Below are 15808 nucleotides of genomic sequence, written 5' to 3'. Positions count from 1 at the left end.
TTTCACCACTGATATGTTTGCTGTTGTTGCAGACCCTCCCCCAGCAGGGCAGGCTGTCGGTGTCCCAGTTCCTGACTTACTGCAACATCGTCTTCCAGGACCAGGGCAAGGACAGGAGGAGTGTTATGCCGCTTATCAAGGTGACTTATATGTGTCGCTGTGTATCTCAGTGCCATGTACACATGTATGAAGTTCAACTTTGCTCCACTCTGAATCCAACTTATGATATAGTTGAGTGTTCACACTAGCTAGTTTACTGCTAGCCTCATACCCCTATATTGTTGTGTGTGTTTGTTTACTTGCCAAAGATTCAACTTTTTCGACCTCTATGAATGCTATTGGGCCGTTTGAGTAGAGATTGATCCACCCAAGCTATATGAACATTTTTTTGTTCATTTGTTTGTTTGTTTATTGTTTACAGAGCGACCCACCTGAGATCCTGTATGAACACCTGGAGATCCTAAGCATCCTGCTGCCCCAGGCTCACATGTACGAGTGGAGCTGTAACAAACTACAGGAGCATATCAGCAGGTCTGTGTACATAGAATATCCTAACCTTGAAGGCTTCACTTTTCCTCAGAGTTTCTGGCCACTCCAAGGCTTTCTTTGTTATTGTTTTTAATATCAGCAAGGGCTTTGAACACAGGGAACTTTAAAGAAACTTTTGAACCCATACGTATCATTTGTCTTTCCTGTCACAACCTGTGGAAGATTAGCTCTTCGGTGATCTTCATTGAACTGTTTTGCAATCACTTTCACCTTCAGGATCAATCCTATTTCTGTCCATGTCCTGCAGCACACGACAACTTGTGAAACAACAGGAGCAGCGGCTGGACCAGGAGAACCCTGCCTTGTTCTTAGAAGCACAGAAGATGATACAAGATGGAAAGCTGAAGGAGGTAAGGCACAGGAACAAATCTCCAAGAAATGTCTTTCCTTTTGCAGGGAAAGCAAAACCAAATCCTCATCCTAAAACAAGACAGGGAAGTCAGAAACGGGAAAATTTCTGATATTCTCAGGGAAAAGGCAGGGATGGGTCCAGCAAAGACCTTGAGTCACATGAACTTAGGTACAACTAATTCATGTATCCACTTCAGCTGGTAGAACTATCAAAGTTAGTATTTTGGCTAGTAACAAAGTGGAATGGCCATGCCAATTATTTCCCTAGTTCTCAGACGTTTATAAAATTGAGCAAAAGGTTCAAATGATAACTGTGGCTGGGATGAAAACTTCTGACTACATTCTGTATTTTCCCTCAGACCCTGTCTTCATGTATGTCTTCCAGCCGAGCAGTGTTTTTAAAATCCCATAACAAGTTGAATTGATATGTCCTAAATTGGCATCTTATTTCTGACACCCACTGCTTGTATTTCCCAGGTTGATGACCTGAAGAAGGACATGGAATCCCTGAGGTCCTGCTGTAAGAAACAAGCCAAGACTGAGTGGCACGAGTGGAACTGTAAAATGACAGGTGCCGTCGTGGAATCACTGAAGGTTTGCAGAATTTATTTGAAATACATATCATCATTTTTTTAGGCAAATCAGATCAGTAAAGAAAGAATTAATTAAAAGTCTGGCCCTCATGACTTGTGTTTGGGTAGATGCTAAGATTGCATTTGTTGTGTTACATTGTACTTACAATCGGGTGTTTGTTTATTCTGCAGGAAGAATATGCTGACATGAAGACAGGTGTGGAAGAGCTGGATGCTTCTCTACAGAAAATAGACCAGAGTTTAGCTACGTTGGACGATGGTGAGTTTGTAAGATTGCAAAGAAAGCCAAACTTTGCTAGTAATTCCTATCTTTTATTGTAATGAAAAATGCAAGAAAGCTATGTAATGATACCTTTGTCAAAATAATCTTTCTACAAGCTTTCTATTCTTGAAGATAATTACTTATGTTACTGCAACAATGACTCTGTTTCAGTTGAGAAGGATCTGGAAGATGCCATTGCAAATCTGGAGGGGATGACTCTCCCATCAGATGAGGACATACAGAGATATAAAGAACAACAGGCTGTGCTGTTGCAGAAAGAGGAGGGTGAGTCTGGACTTTCTACAGTTTGACATCACAAATGCAGACCAGCATTGCAGCAAAGAAAAAACTACACATACATTGTTGATAGTCAGACATCCATATAAAATACTGCATTATATAAAATAATTTAAAAAACTGGATAAAAGCTTTTAAGAGTCCCAATGCACCATCTGCCCCATGTATGAGTGTGTTGATTTCTGTGCAATGATTAATTTGATATATCTGTTCCCTCAATACATGTGGTATTTTTACACTTGTTTCAGAACTTGCCTCATCTCGTCAGGAACAGGAACATTTGAAAAGGTATTTTTATTTCTATGTAACACGTAACAAGTATATGGACTAGTAGTGCTTGTAATTTACAGTGTCTCAAAAGTATTTTGTGGTCATGTACCTTGTTTTAGTGCTTGTAGTTGCCAAGTAAATCTGAATACAGGGGACCATACAATGTCCTGACAGTTCAGTTATTTCTTCCCTCGCAGCACCCTCAGCAGCCTGCAGCAGGAGAGGGAGTCTCTGGAGCTGCAGGTGGACCAGCTGCAGCTGCAGGGGAGAGAGCTGGGCCTACAGCAGGAGGGGGAGGACAGCACCGCAGTGGAGAAGCGGGAGGAGCAGGTCAGGGCACTCAACAGGCTGCAGGGGTGAGTATTAAAGGGCCACAGCCCACATTTCGTACTCATCGTTTAAAGGCCCCTCTTGAAGGATGGGACTGATGAAGAAGTCAACATTTTTATCATTTTGTTGCATAATTAATAAGTTGTTGAATCTCCTTTCGTATGTTGTCTAGCAATATTAGCAAGATACATGATATTGTCATGATTTCTGAGTGGTAGGTGAGGTAGCTATTGAGCTCAGGAAGAAGTGGTAAATGTTTGTTCCCCCAGAAGCTTAATGTGGAACTGCAGGTCTAATTTGCATTGTTCCCCCAGCCTTGTGGAGTGGGACCTGGAGGAGCTGACAGACTCCCAGCTGCGTGTGACGTTTCTTCAGAAATCACTGCTCCTCACTGTTGCATATGCTGGTGTGAAGGGTGAGTGGTGATTCAGTAATTACTTCACCACTCAAGAGATGTTTCAATAAGTATTGCCTTAATTTAGTAATTTGAAGGTCTTGTCATTGTAAAATCATGTGGTGGTGATTTTCTTGGCTAGTTGATGAGCAAAACTGGTTACCTGAAAATAGTAGCTTTTCTGAACCAGCCTATGAAATGAGCCTTACATTATTTTATAATGACAAATTCAAATTTTAAGAACATATTCTTACTAACACCAAAGTTTTTAGTCAGGAATTTCTTGCAATTGTTCCTTATTGAAGTAAATTACTTACTTGTTGGTATGTCCATCCCACAGATGATCGTCAGAAGATTGCAGACATCCGGTTTGAGTCCCTGTTGGCAGACGAGGCCGCTCCCTGGGCACACCTGTGTCATCACATGGTCCTGGGGGCGCTGGATCAGCCCCAGCTGGTACACACCTACCCAACCTTTCCTACACAGAGCAAGGTATGGCATTTCTCTATCCTATTTTATTTCTTGTTTCAGCTTGTTCCAGGCTTTTTTCAGTCAATTGGAATGAATCATGTTCTACTGAGAACTCCTGTATAGTTTGTTCTAATAGCATGTTAGGTCCAGTGGAAAGTAATCCTGCCTCTGAACCAGAAGGTTGGGAGTTTAAATCCTTCTTGTTCCTGCACCCAACTTGACAGCTGTTCAAACGAGTTGCAATTCTAAAGTTAGCCACAGTAAACTATTGTTCTCTATGGCTAACAGCAAAAACATATGCATTTGTACATTTTCCCCACTTTTCTCCCATCAGCTGCTGCACAGAGTGTCGTTGTTGGTGTCTGAAGCCCGCAGACTGGGGGATGAAGTACAGGATGTCATCCTGAGGCACCCCTTCACCACTGTGGACGGCACAGAGTGGGTTGTCTTACAAGTTTATCTCTCTGTACAGGGCATTCAACCCTGGTCACCTGAATTTAGACCCCATCATTAAAGCCATGTACATCATACTGTGTGTGCAATGATGTTTTAAATGCTCTATACCAGCTGCCCTATACTATTATAACTTTATGTCAAGCATTCTGTTAATCCTTTGGAGACATATGACCATAAAGATAAAGATTATAAAGATTTGTTAGCCTTTGTGGAATTGAAATGCCTATAGTGAAGTATCACAAAGTGATTTGAAAAATTGTTTCTGTCGTATCATATGTTTTATCCAATTTAAAGAACTTCGCCCTTTCAATATAATGATATGTTTGTGCTAACACCCTGATCATTGCCCTCTGACCTCATGATCTGTTTGTGCCCTGCAGCCTGACTGTGGAGTTCTCTAACGTCGAGGCACACGCCAAGTTCTTCGTGACCTTCAGCCTGACCCCGGGTGCCTACCCGAACCAAGTGGTCAAGTGCACCTGTACCCACAGGATAGGTGCCATCAGGTAAGAATCCAGGTGTAACAATGTTACATTTTGCAGGTGTTCAACCACTGACATTGTCCTAGCATGCAGCATATCTGAACTGCCAGCCTACTTTTCAGTCGTTTGATTCCCTGTTCTTCACACACTGCAAGGGACTTTCTTATGGATTGCAGTATGGAGGTGTGAGCCTGTCAGTATGATATGAAAAGCCTGTATTGTAAAACAATGTACAAAATCTACCCCTGTTTCAGCCCCTCTCCTGTGAACCGTGTGTAACTGCAGGCAGTGTTAGGAAGCTGATCACTACATACATGAATAGATTTAATACGTCTGTCCCTCTGTCCAGCCCGTCTGCAGTGGAGAGTGCCCTGTGTGCTGTCCCGGCTGGGAGCCTGTACCTGAGCAGGCTGGTGCAGTGTGTGGAGGAACTCATCCAACAACACGCCAGCTCACTACACCAGACAAACACCACTCACAGGGACCTGTAGCCACAAGTCAGACTGCCTTGTGTCCACTGTGCTGTAGCACCAGTTGTGCGAGATTGGTTGTAACTGGATGAACAATTCTTTCCATGGCAGCTTGATGAAGTGTAGGCAGCAATGTCTCACCTTGTCTGAGCAACCCTGTATATATGTACTACTGGCCTTTCATGGAACATTATGCCTTTTGTAATTGGCATGAACAATTTCAGCTTGAGTGTGTGTGTGTTTTGTAAGCTTGGATTGATTAGTTAGCTAGTTTGTTGGATGATGTTCAGTGTCATGTTACCATATTGTCCAATTAAACTGAGTGCCCTGCCCTATTTTCAAAATGACCAGCACCCAGACATGTAAAGACCACTTTCATATACTCACTTCTATAGACCACTTTCTTGTCAATTACGATTACATTTGTAATCCTTGCAATCTTGATTTACAAGTCTATGCTGGACAGCCAACAGTGGTTGTATTTTAGAAGTACAACATGTAAAAAAGAATTATGTACATTTGGTTTCCTTGCTGGTGGAAATCTCGAAGTTTGTGATTTTTAAAAAACAAGAGGAAAAAAAATTGAGTCGTGATTGTGTGTTTTTGGGTCTTGAACAAAGGGGGCTTTTTTCTCCACGAAAGAGGCTTTTATTCAGTTAAATGTGAAAGTGTCATTTTTGTTTCAAGTTGTCAAACATCATGTGTATGTCCCAAAGCTATGTTTTTTGGTAGAAGTTAGTGTTGTATAATCTATATCAGTCCAATGATGATTAACAATAGATGAAGCCTCTATATTATGAAAATAGAAAATTACAAAATGCAGTAAAAATGATGATATGACTAGGGAAAAGCTTTGTCAGTCCCAGTTTGTTGAATTTGCTTCAAAGTTTCAAGGTACACAGTTTATCCATTCTGTTGTCTGTAGTTTATGTTCTCTGGTAACTTCCTACATGCAGATTTCTGTACAAATGTGTTATGATGAATAAAGATGGCAACTACGGAAGTGACGAGGCTGAATGTAGTGGGGGAAAAGCATCATAAAGCAGAAACGACAAGGTGAGCAACTGATCGTGGAGACCAAACTTTATTTGGGGACACACGGAAGACGATCCGCTCCTCTCATTCCTGTAAGGCTGCCTTGCTTCCAGCAATCGCTGATTTACCTGTTACTAAGTGGACTTACGGTCCTCCCGTGCCTTGTGGCACGTACATAGGGCAGCAAGCTGTCTCCACTCTGGACGGTTTACCTATCAATAGATAAGAAAATTGAAAAGTCAAAACCATGAACATTTTGATGATTTTAGTGAACAATGCAGTGCAGTGCGAGGATGAACATCTGAAATTAGGAAAGTTTCTTTGGCAGATGAAATCATGAGTAGAAGTAGTTATGTATTCAGAAAAGTGAGATACAAAATTCTGTACCTCCCTCTAGATGGGCTCACTATCCTCTAAGGGCAGGTAGGGCAGCACTGCCCCGCGATCTTTACCGGGTCGGGGCAGGGTGGAAGTGCGCAAGACACAGCTATGCACAAAGGCGCCTCACCAGCTACAGAGCAGGTGCACGTAGTGCAGTCGTCCGGCTGTAGGATGGAGGAAGAAATGAATGGAATGTCTGTGATACCACTCTCAATGTGCTCAGTACAGGTCGTTCTGACGGGAAATTATAATGACGGTAATAATGACATTTACTATGTCATACTATGACATCAGTATTGAATGTACATAGAATATGAACAAACATGTCATCTCTGAGGATTTCAAACCCCATTGCATTGGGACAGCTGTTTTCAATAGACAAGTGTCAGTAATATCTCACCTTGAAACTGTCATTCAGGGGGATGATCATACCATTGTATGGACAACCCTCTGGAGCTGAAAATTGACATCAGTTGATCACTAATATTGTTTTATACAACAGTCTGATATTCCAGTCAAAACTTTGTCATATGTCACCCAACAATGGCGTAGTAGATATAAAATGTCATTGGACAAAGTGAAATATCTTACCAAATTTGAACTACTTTCCACTGACAAGAGATTGGCCAAAGAAACAGCTACAATCATGGTGAAACATACAATGTAGCCCCCAGACAACTTAAAACCTAGGTCCCAAAGCCTACATACGTACATTCTTGATTTATCTTGACAACCACCACAAGTTCATTTATTCATTGAAAATGACTACAGTTCCCGAATCCACTTGTCAAATATCTACCCACTTTAATAAATAAATCTAGTAAGACGTTTTTGGCGACACCTCATGGACGGTATTGTGTGCAGTCTGCAAGAATTCTAGGAATTGTACGGGCATTTTATCCACAGGCATGGGATGTTCACAGGAATGTCTCCTAGCTTGCTGACACACTTTTATGCCCACAGTCAGACCCTTTCCTGGAAACCCTTGGAACATTGTGGCTGCCGGGTATGCCCTACTTTTGTGACCCCAGGGCTTGTTCACTATACACCCAGGGGAGGGTAGGAGTGATCCACTAAAGATGGAATGAAACTGATGACTATCGATGTTTATTCTTATACTGCTGCCGATGATAACTATAGGAAAGTATCCTTGTTCCTTGCTACTTGTTAAGTCTGGACAAATACTACAGTGCAGTTCAGTAGATCACTTCTACCCTCCACCGAGTGCGTAGTGAACGAGCCCTGGGGCTCGTAGAACTTGAGACTTGCGACCTCAAATGTTATTTTAAAAAAATCATGACAGACCACAAAGGCTTCCGCAAAATCGTAATACATTTTGTAGTGCCATGCAAACAATAACCCTATCAACAAAAACCGTCGCCATGGCAATGTTTTCATTGCCAGTCTTGTTGAGATATCTCATCATAAATTGCTGATGATAAACTGCTTGGTTTATGTATCACGTTGCTAACCTTCACAGACAGGGCAGCACTGTCCTGCGATCTGTACCGGTGTGTCGCAGGGCGGAAGAAGGCAGGCTGCGGTGGCGCACAACGGTTCTTGTCCCGCGGCTCCGCAGTAGCACGTCATGCAGCCATCCACCTGTGGGTAGCCGAGGGAGTGAAGTACAGCTGTCACGTGCCAGACATTCAGATGTGTTAAGCAGAAGTGGCATTGTCATTACTCATTAGATAGCTTTAAACCATGTTTAGAGTTATTTGTTCAAATGTTAGTTGCAACAAGTCGGGCGGGTAATATACCCAAGATCACCCAACCGCCGCCGCGCCGCGTGCCTGCGAAGCCGGTGTGTTACGACGATGGCCGGTTATACCATCATCTATATAACAGATACAGAAGGGCAGCTATATCCACAGATCATTACAGTTTCAGCTTTGACTGACAGATGTCAGCCCTAGCTCTCACCTGGTAAGGTTCGCCCGGCAGGATGATGCCGTCGGGGTGCTCACAGCCGATGTCAGCGCAGACAGGGCAGCACTCTCCCGGGGGCGTTATGAGGTTAACGCAGGGCGGAACGGCACAGTCTGCAACTGCGCAAATCGCTGGTTCCCCAGGGCGGTAGCAGCCGCAGAACGTGCAGGGGTCCGGCTGTAGAGCGGAGGCAGCAAAGAATGGAACAGGATACAGCAATTTGTAGGTTAGAACAAGGACATTGTATAAGGACATTTTTTTTTCAGTGAATCTGTCGAGTTCCAATCTGTCGAGCTAATATATAAAAAGCCTATGTAGCTTCATCAAGGCTTTGGAAGTGGCTAAGTGCTCCTTAGTGACGTGGACGAACTCCCCTGGCATGTTATTTCTGTCTATTTCTCTACTCTTTAGTCTAGCCGCTTCCGAAACCGAGGCTTCTCTGAACAGTCAAATGGAGGAAGACACAGTACAGGTTATCCGGCACAATCGACCCACTACTCAAATCACGTGTCCATAAACTAACCCGGAAAGTGGCTCCCACAGGGATGAAGTCATCTCCGTGATAGCAGCCCTGGCAGCAGGCCGGGCAGTACGGGCAGCACTGCCCCGCGAGCCGCACTAGGTTGGTGCAGAAGTCGAACGCGCAGCTCACAGCCGCGCACATCGCTCTCTCTCCAACAGTGTAGCAGTTGCACCAAGTGCAGTCGTCCGGCTGTAGAGTGGTATTAAATGATGGATTGATGATAATAATTGGATTTTTTTATAACACGTAACTCAATATGCTGGATACGAATCCTTTTCACAGCCAACGATGACGTACAGTATTTATTACTCTTAGGCCCTTTTCCCTCTGTGGTATTTTTACCGTATCGTATCGTATCGTATCGTATAGTACTTATCGTATATTGGATTGTTTCTGATCCGGGTCGCCTTCAGACAGATACTTACACCTGGCTTAGTCCAGGTGCACGTGCTTGCGTTCACACTCAAGCCAGTTCAAGCTGAATAAACTACAGTTTCACAAAAACTGCTATCTGTCGACGTCCCTCATTCAATGTTAAACATGGCGGGAATATTTTGACGATACTTTATGGCTCTTTATCCCACGAAAATGGTGTACTTGAAGTAGGGAGTGCATTGAGCTACAGTTAACTTCGGCTGTTTGAACTTTTTTCTCTGTATCCTCGAATCTCTGGCCTCTTTTTGTCAGTTTTGACAGACAGTTGACAGTCCCTTACCTTGTATTCGATCCCGACAGGAATGAGGACGGCACTTGAGCTACTGTAACTGTCGTGCCAACAGCCTTCCGGAGCTGAAACGATGTAAGTAAATTCATCAACTGTACGGTCTTGATTCTGGTTAAACCCCAACTATGTGCTAGAACCTAGATGACAGTTTTCATTTTAAGATAACAAATCAGACTAACCATCGGTATCACAGACCGGGCAGCATTGCCCCGCGACCTTGACGGTGTTTCTGCAGGGCGGATCCGGAGGTGCGCAGGTGTAGATGGCGCAGGCCGGTGCCTCTCCCGCGGCGTGACAGGTGCACATGGTGCAGTCATCCGGCTGTAAGGTGTAGGTAGTCATGAATCATCATCATGCCTCCGGATTCGAAGGACTTTATGTAATCTACCTGCTCTAATGTCTTCGATGTAAAACTTTCCACATGATGTAAAACTTGCCACAGACGTCACTTAGGACATGTACAGTCATCTTTACCCACGGATTGCTCACCCACGCCTTAGGAAGACAATTAAATCAGACAGGACAAAAATAATTCTTCACTCCCTTTGGGCGCAATGACAGTTTTGAAGGACAGTCGTCAGACCTCTTACCTTGTACTCCTCCCCGACGGGAATGATGGCTCCATTGTACAGGCAGCCAACAGGAGCTGCCAAACAGGTGAATGACAAAAATTGAATTATATTTTTTTAGCTAAATTGAACTAGTAGTTCGCATATTGGTACTTCTTTTATTAGCAAGAAATCGTAATTCAGAAAACTAACAGTGATTCTAACGTTACATTTTGAATCACTGTATTTAGGAAGCCTGTAGCAAGCTTGTTTAGTTAGCAGATTTTTTTATGGATTCCACACCTTTTCTCTAGTTCTGTTTTTCTGACTCTCGGAAGACAGGCGAGTGGAAATCTTTCTGATATAGCTTGCATATTCTTTCTGGTATGTTACACTACCACCACACAATTAAGAAACCTTCTGGTATTCACTATTGCACCACAATCTAACCTGCTGATGCGCAGAGATTCCCTAATATACTGTAGGCGACTCTGCAGGGGTTGTAGGTCCCGAATACGCGGTCGGCGCTGCCGGTGATGGCCTCAAGTACATCATTGTCCACTAGCTCCGACCCACCAATACCCACAGCGTACAGGTCGATTCCCGCGTTCCTTGCTGCGATAGCCTGCGCTTCATAGTGATCCATTCCCTAACAGGATAATGGCAAACTTTACCCCATAAAGAGTTTTAACGGTGACTGCCACCATTAAAATCGAAGTCATCCATGCTGAATTGATTTTAGAACAATTATTTGCTGTTTGACCAAAAACCCATCAGTGTCATCAACAAAAAAGTCACCGAGATTATGACATAGAGGCACATTAACGTGTAGCCATATTAGAAAGCAAGATGTAGAATATGACGATTTCAAAATCATATTAGGTGCAAATATCTCAGTTATGATTCAAAAGCGCGCGGTTTCACACCTGTCCGGCAGCGTCACTTTGAGACATTCCGTCAGTCAGGATTACCGCTACCTTGGGTACCCCGTCACGGAAGTTGGACTTAAATAAACAAACGAACAAGTAAACAGAAACACATGCAGCATGGTTGAAGATAGGGTATGGATGATCAAGAAGAATCAGAAGTTCTTTACCTCATAGATCCCTTGTGGGTAGCCACAGTGGTCAATTGGATATTTTGAGTGTCTTGTCGGCTGCTTACGACTTTGCTACAGAAAGATCTGCCTTGAGATTCCTAGATCCCATCCTCCCACCATAAAACATCTTTATCTACGATCACTACTTCCATCCCTATAGAAACATTCGGCCCACTGTACAACGTATATACTAGAACTGTCTTACCGTAGCTGTCATGAAGCTGATAGCCAGCCCGATCCGGCTCAGGCCTCCTTGTCGCATCAGCAAGTTGATAGCGGCAGGTAAACCGGCGTCGGCTGCCGTGTACATGCCCAAGGGAATACCCGATCTCGGTACGCAGTTGAACAGTAAAACTCCAACCTAGTCGACAGGACAAGAATTCGTGTTGTACTAAATTCTGGTTTGCCTGAGAAGGTTATGTTTTTAGTCCATGCTTAGAAGTACTGGGCATCCCAGCGAGGGAAGAGAGAAGTACTGGTACTACATGTGGATGGCGCCAAGAGTTGACGGAGGACACAGTCTATGTTTGTCACAATCTATGTCCGATCTATGTCACAATATATAACAGAGAAATTTATGTACCACCTACTTCTACCTTCCCATAGAAAGTTATATTTCTCGTCCATGATTAGAGGTACTAGTAGATTGAGCCAAGACAGGCAGATGGAGGACAGTTGAAATGGCCATGTTGTCTTTCGGGGCGAAAGGTTTATGAAAACGTAGAGGAGAATAAGCAGAATTCGTTTGATGAGAATTAGAAATTTCAGACTCACTCCAATATCCTGGTCAGTGAAGCATTGGAGAAAGTCGAGGATGAATTGTTTGGCGCTTCCGAACCAAGAGCTCGATACGCTCGAAGAATCGTCCACAATGAAAACAATGTCGGCGGAGCAAACTGTAGTGTCGAAACGTGAGATTAATGTAACGTTATGTTATGTTATGTTATGTTATGTTATGTTATGTTATGTTATGTTATGTTATGTTAGAAAATGTTCTGCCCAGATTTTCTACCATGATGCGTGATTCTATCTCACAAACACAACTTTCATCCAAGCCCAGTGATCTTTACGCACGTGGGGTGTGGGTTTACGCAATTAGGCTGGTACTTTAGGCATTTGGGGCGGGATGTTTCGCTTAAAGGTGAACTCAACTCCACAAAGAGGAGTCGTTTTGAAATGAACTAGAAAGGTAACATTTGCAAAGCAAAATGCATACTAGTAATGTTTACCTTCGCATATGGTGTTCTCTGTTAATTCTTACTCAAACACATTTCATACATATGGTCAGACAGGAGTCTAAATCCTTTCTGCTCTAAAATTGCAACATTATGTAACCCAACACTAGTTACCATGGTCACAGCCGTCTGCTACAGGTCATTGACCTTTTCTGGTTTGAAGAAGATGATGAAGAAGAGGAAACGTTGCAAAAACAATATGTTTTCTCCGGTAAACATAATGAATGAATTTTCTGAAATACCACATTGCTATGAAAACAAAATCAACTAAATTGTCTAAACTTTCATCATAGCAGATAACAAAATGCCAGGAACTGAAAAGTGCCCCCCCATGCAGACCCATGATAGCGACGATCCAGACCTTCTCGGTATCTAAGCATGGGTTCTAATGGGATAATTGCTGAAGATCCGGGTGGATTTGGGGACCAACGCAAGAGGTGAATTAAGTTGATATTGCTAAAAATCTATGAACAACTATTCACATACGGACACCACAAGCAGAAGAATCAAGAAGAACCTTAGACTTCGTATGATCACACCAGGCTAACTTTCCTGAGGGCACTTCATTGGAATTTAGGCACAGGTATCCGGCTGAATGGCATGACTGCCAGAGATCAAAGCGCAGTCTTGGCCTAAAGCCAGGGAAAACGGAGCTGATTGTAGATTGATAAAAACTACAAACAAACATACTACAAAAAGATTTTTAAGATCCAAATCCAAAAGACTGTAAAAAAGTTCAAAAAAGTTCACCTCGATTTCTTGACAATAGAGAATGATGTTTTTACCAAAAAAGGAGAGTGATCAGAATTTTGTTGCTGTAAAATGCAACAGTTATCTTAGTTAAACTCAGTGTAAAATTGGCAATACAATAAATTTTGGGGGGATCGAGAATTAATACTATAGTGTCCGGAGAAACAGAACTTTTGCTTGTTAAGTTACGTTCCCCATTCTAAAATCTGCTGTTGGGTGTATCCAGAATTAATGCACCAATTGTGAAAAGAAGCAAGTGAATTCCGGCTCAGTATTAGCAAATAAATATAAGCGGAATCTCGGGAATAAAATGTACCCACCTCCGCCGGCCTGCCGGACGACCCGACCAGTGCCGATTGTCTCGTGGATGGCGACGGACATCACTAAAGTGGGCAGCAACAGTTTCCACAGCATGTTTGATGTGTTGAATTTCTTTGTAACGACAGACAGATTTGTCAGCAAATCTTACTCGCCTACAACGTTTATGTGACATTTCATAACTACATTTTCTTAGCTTACCAATGAGGTAAGGCAACCGAAAACTCACAAGGATTCCTTTATGTCTATTTTGCCTCATCATTACATGTATGATAATATATACTGTGGTAATGTGGTTAGCTATACATGTAAGCGAAACGTTAATGGTTCTGGGAGATACAAGCTAGATTTTAGACAATGGCTGTCCTCAGTCACCCTTCTGTACAACATTGAGGGAAAACTTGACACCCCCGAAGTATGAACAAACTGAACGTCTTGCGCACCGTCGTTACCGCAACGTTCTTTCGGCAAATGTACACGTGATAATGTCGCAAAATCAGAACATGCCATCCAGAAATTGAACAACAGAAATCACGGATCAGTTGGTACGAAAGCACTTCTTACCGTCTGTTAAATGCCGGTAGATAGTTGATATCAAGTTTAACCTCGGTCAGTTTGTCAGTAGTGTCGTGAACAGTCCGGGTCCGTTCGGCTCACCTTCTCACCAGAACACGGTCCGTGCGACACAGGTGACAACGACGAACTATGCGGTATGCGGGGCGTCCGGCACAAACCGTCATGAGCCCAGATCCAGGACGCTTCCTATTGGTCCACGTTGAAGTTTCTTTCTTTATCAGTCAGGCTACGTCATATTTGAGTACGTGTCCATCCTGGCGCCTCCATATGAACATGCTCTAGCTATAGCCGTGTGTTTATATTGCTGGGTTTGCAGAGTACGTATTGTCGTCTGGTTGATCATGGTATAAACCATGTTCTAAGTTCTCCCGTTTTCTGTCTCCAGATGTGTTGTTGAAATGAACAAACAGCACTTATATGAACACACACACACACACCGTCTCGTCACGCAGCTATCTATAGCTAGTTGACAGTAAACAGTGATGTGCGGTTGCGAGTCGATACTCATATTTTGTCAGCATCTGTGTTTTTAACTTTGACCCCCAAGGAAATATATTTGAGGTTTTAAAGCAGGAAAAGAATATTTCTTGTTACATACTAACACTAGCCATGTCAGTGAAGATTAGACATACAGGTAATAAGATACACCAAAAACAGTTATTCAAGCAACTGGATATGATTTTATATATCCAGTTGCTTGAGTAACTGTTGTTTGGCATAATACTAGGTATATCATTCTGCGCATCTCTAACAGATCGCCGTATAATGTTGCTTTGTGGTGTCATCATATAGCTGCATCGATATCCTTATTGATATATTTCATTCACTAGCACTGTCTACTATAAATATCATGGATATGTTTATAGTCGTCACTTTGAATATATATACGTCTGTATATCAGAGTTATCAACCAAGAATTGAGGTATTCAAAAACTCGTATTTCCCCAGAACCATCGTAGACTGGAACTCGTTGCCACCAAGCACAGTTGGGGCATCATCACTAGAAATCTTTAAACAACTCCTGCAATCAAATGTGCAAAGATTGAGTGTAATAAGCCGTTCGGTGTGATATAGCTAGCTACCGCCGCGCCGAGTGCTTGCGAAGCTGGTCACACACACCGTCGCTAGATCCTGCTATAGGGGTTGGCAGGGTGTTTCGCACCGTCTCGTCACGCAGCTATCTAGTTGGCAGTAAACAGTGATGTGCGGTTGCGAGGCCCGTAATCATGTTTTGTCAGCAACTATGTTTTTGATATTGAGCCAAGGAAGTATATTTTTGGTGAACATTTGTTTCTCCAGCCTTACAGACTGTTTTTTAAAACAGACAAAGAATATGTGAATATTTCTTGTTACATCATAACAGTAGCTATAATTTTTATACACATCTTTTTAACAGATCTCTGTGGTGTCATCTTATAGCTACATCCTTGTTGATGTATTTTCTTAACAGTCTTCTGTAAATATCATGCAGACCAAAACGTAAACAAAGCCGCAATATATGATATTATTCATTTTAGCAATTTTGTGTACTCTGATTTGAGGAAGAGATGACATATAACGTTATACTTTACAATATACGTTTTACATGTTCTACGAGACGTAACCGCGCAACTGCCCAGCGAATTGCCCGTACTACTAGCAATCTTACCTCCTAAGATCCCTAATCCCTATTCATTTGCCGCACGTATGTATACATAATCCATGAATAACTAATACTGGGCGTCCTTCAAAGCATCTGAAATACTAGCCTCCTGAGCAGACTTCG

At 42.7% G+C, this 15808-nt stretch overlaps 2 protein-coding genes across 6 annotated transcripts in view; one reads left to right on the top strand and one right to left on the bottom strand.

Annotated features, from left to right (window-relative positions):
- The window catches only part of LOC109483659 (kinetochore protein spc7-like), a 6975-nt gene extending 1047 nt beyond the window's left edge, over positions 1 to 5928 (top strand). Inside the window, exons 2-14 of the mRNA XM_019786694.1 lie at positions 33 to 140; positions 422 to 531; positions 797 to 899; positions 1378 to 1494; positions 1665 to 1752; positions 1927 to 2040; positions 2301 to 2340; positions 2520 to 2678; positions 2967 to 3067; positions 3387 to 3538; positions 3852 to 3955; positions 4354 to 4479; positions 4805 to 5928. Of these exons, the coding sequence (XP_019642253.1) occupies positions 33 to 140; positions 422 to 531; positions 797 to 899; positions 1378 to 1494; positions 1665 to 1752; positions 1927 to 2040; positions 2301 to 2340; positions 2520 to 2678; positions 2967 to 3067; positions 3387 to 3538; positions 3852 to 3955; positions 4354 to 4479; positions 4805 to 4946 (1464 nt within the window). The 3' untranslated portion in view covers positions 4947 to 5928. The remainder of the gene's footprint in view (positions 1 to 32; positions 141 to 421; positions 532 to 796; positions 900 to 1377; positions 1495 to 1664; positions 1753 to 1926; positions 2041 to 2300; positions 2341 to 2519; positions 2679 to 2966; positions 3068 to 3386; positions 3539 to 3851; positions 3956 to 4353; positions 4480 to 4804) is intronic.
- Positions 5929 to 5993: 65 nt separating this feature from the next.
- LOC109483748 (kielin/chordin-like protein) overlaps positions 5994 to 15808 on the bottom strand; it is a 29730-nt gene continuing 19915 nt past the window's right edge. The window contains exons 1-15 of one of the 5 annotated variants that reach the window (XM_019786829.1): positions 14032 to 14172; positions 13470 to 13581; positions 11939 to 12060; positions 11370 to 11525; positions 10992 to 11069; positions 10516 to 10714; positions 10108 to 10163; positions 9697 to 9838; positions 9509 to 9582; positions 8794 to 8982; positions 8265 to 8447; positions 7814 to 7943; positions 6742 to 6797; positions 6348 to 6505; positions 5994 to 6172 (exon numbers count right to left, since the gene is read on the bottom strand). In XM_019786829.1, coding sequence (XP_019642388.1) covers positions 6374 to 6505; positions 6742 to 6797; positions 7814 to 7943; positions 8265 to 8447; positions 8794 to 8982; positions 9509 to 9582; positions 9697 to 9838; positions 10108 to 10163; positions 10516 to 10714; positions 10992 to 11069; positions 11370 to 11525; positions 11939 to 12060; positions 13470 to 13563 — 1611 coding nt within the window. In that variant the 5' untranslated portion in view covers positions 13564 to 13581; positions 14032 to 14172 and the 3' untranslated portion in view covers positions 5994 to 6172; positions 6348 to 6373. Of the gene's footprint in view, positions 6173 to 6347; positions 6506 to 6741; positions 6798 to 7813; positions 7944 to 8264; positions 8448 to 8793; positions 8983 to 9508; positions 9583 to 9696; positions 9839 to 10107; positions 10164 to 10515; positions 10715 to 10991; positions 11070 to 11369; positions 11526 to 11938; positions 12061 to 13469; positions 13582 to 14031; positions 14173 to 15808 lie in introns of those variants that run through there. The other 4 variants (XM_019786830.1, XM_019786828.1, XM_019786823.1 and 1 more) reach the window with 4 other exon arrangements.

Source organism: Branchiostoma belcheri, unplaced genomic scaffold, assembly GCF_001625305.1.
Source record: "Branchiostoma belcheri isolate BF01 breed outbred unplaced genomic scaffold, Haploidv18h27 scaffold66, whole genome shotgun sequence".
In the NCBI taxonomy this organism is placed as follows: Eukaryota; Metazoa; Chordata; class Leptocardii; order Amphioxiformes; family Branchiostomatidae; genus Branchiostoma; species Branchiostoma belcheri.
Note: the sequence above shows the minus strand (reverse complement) of the source record. Positions and strands in the feature narration are given on the sequence as shown.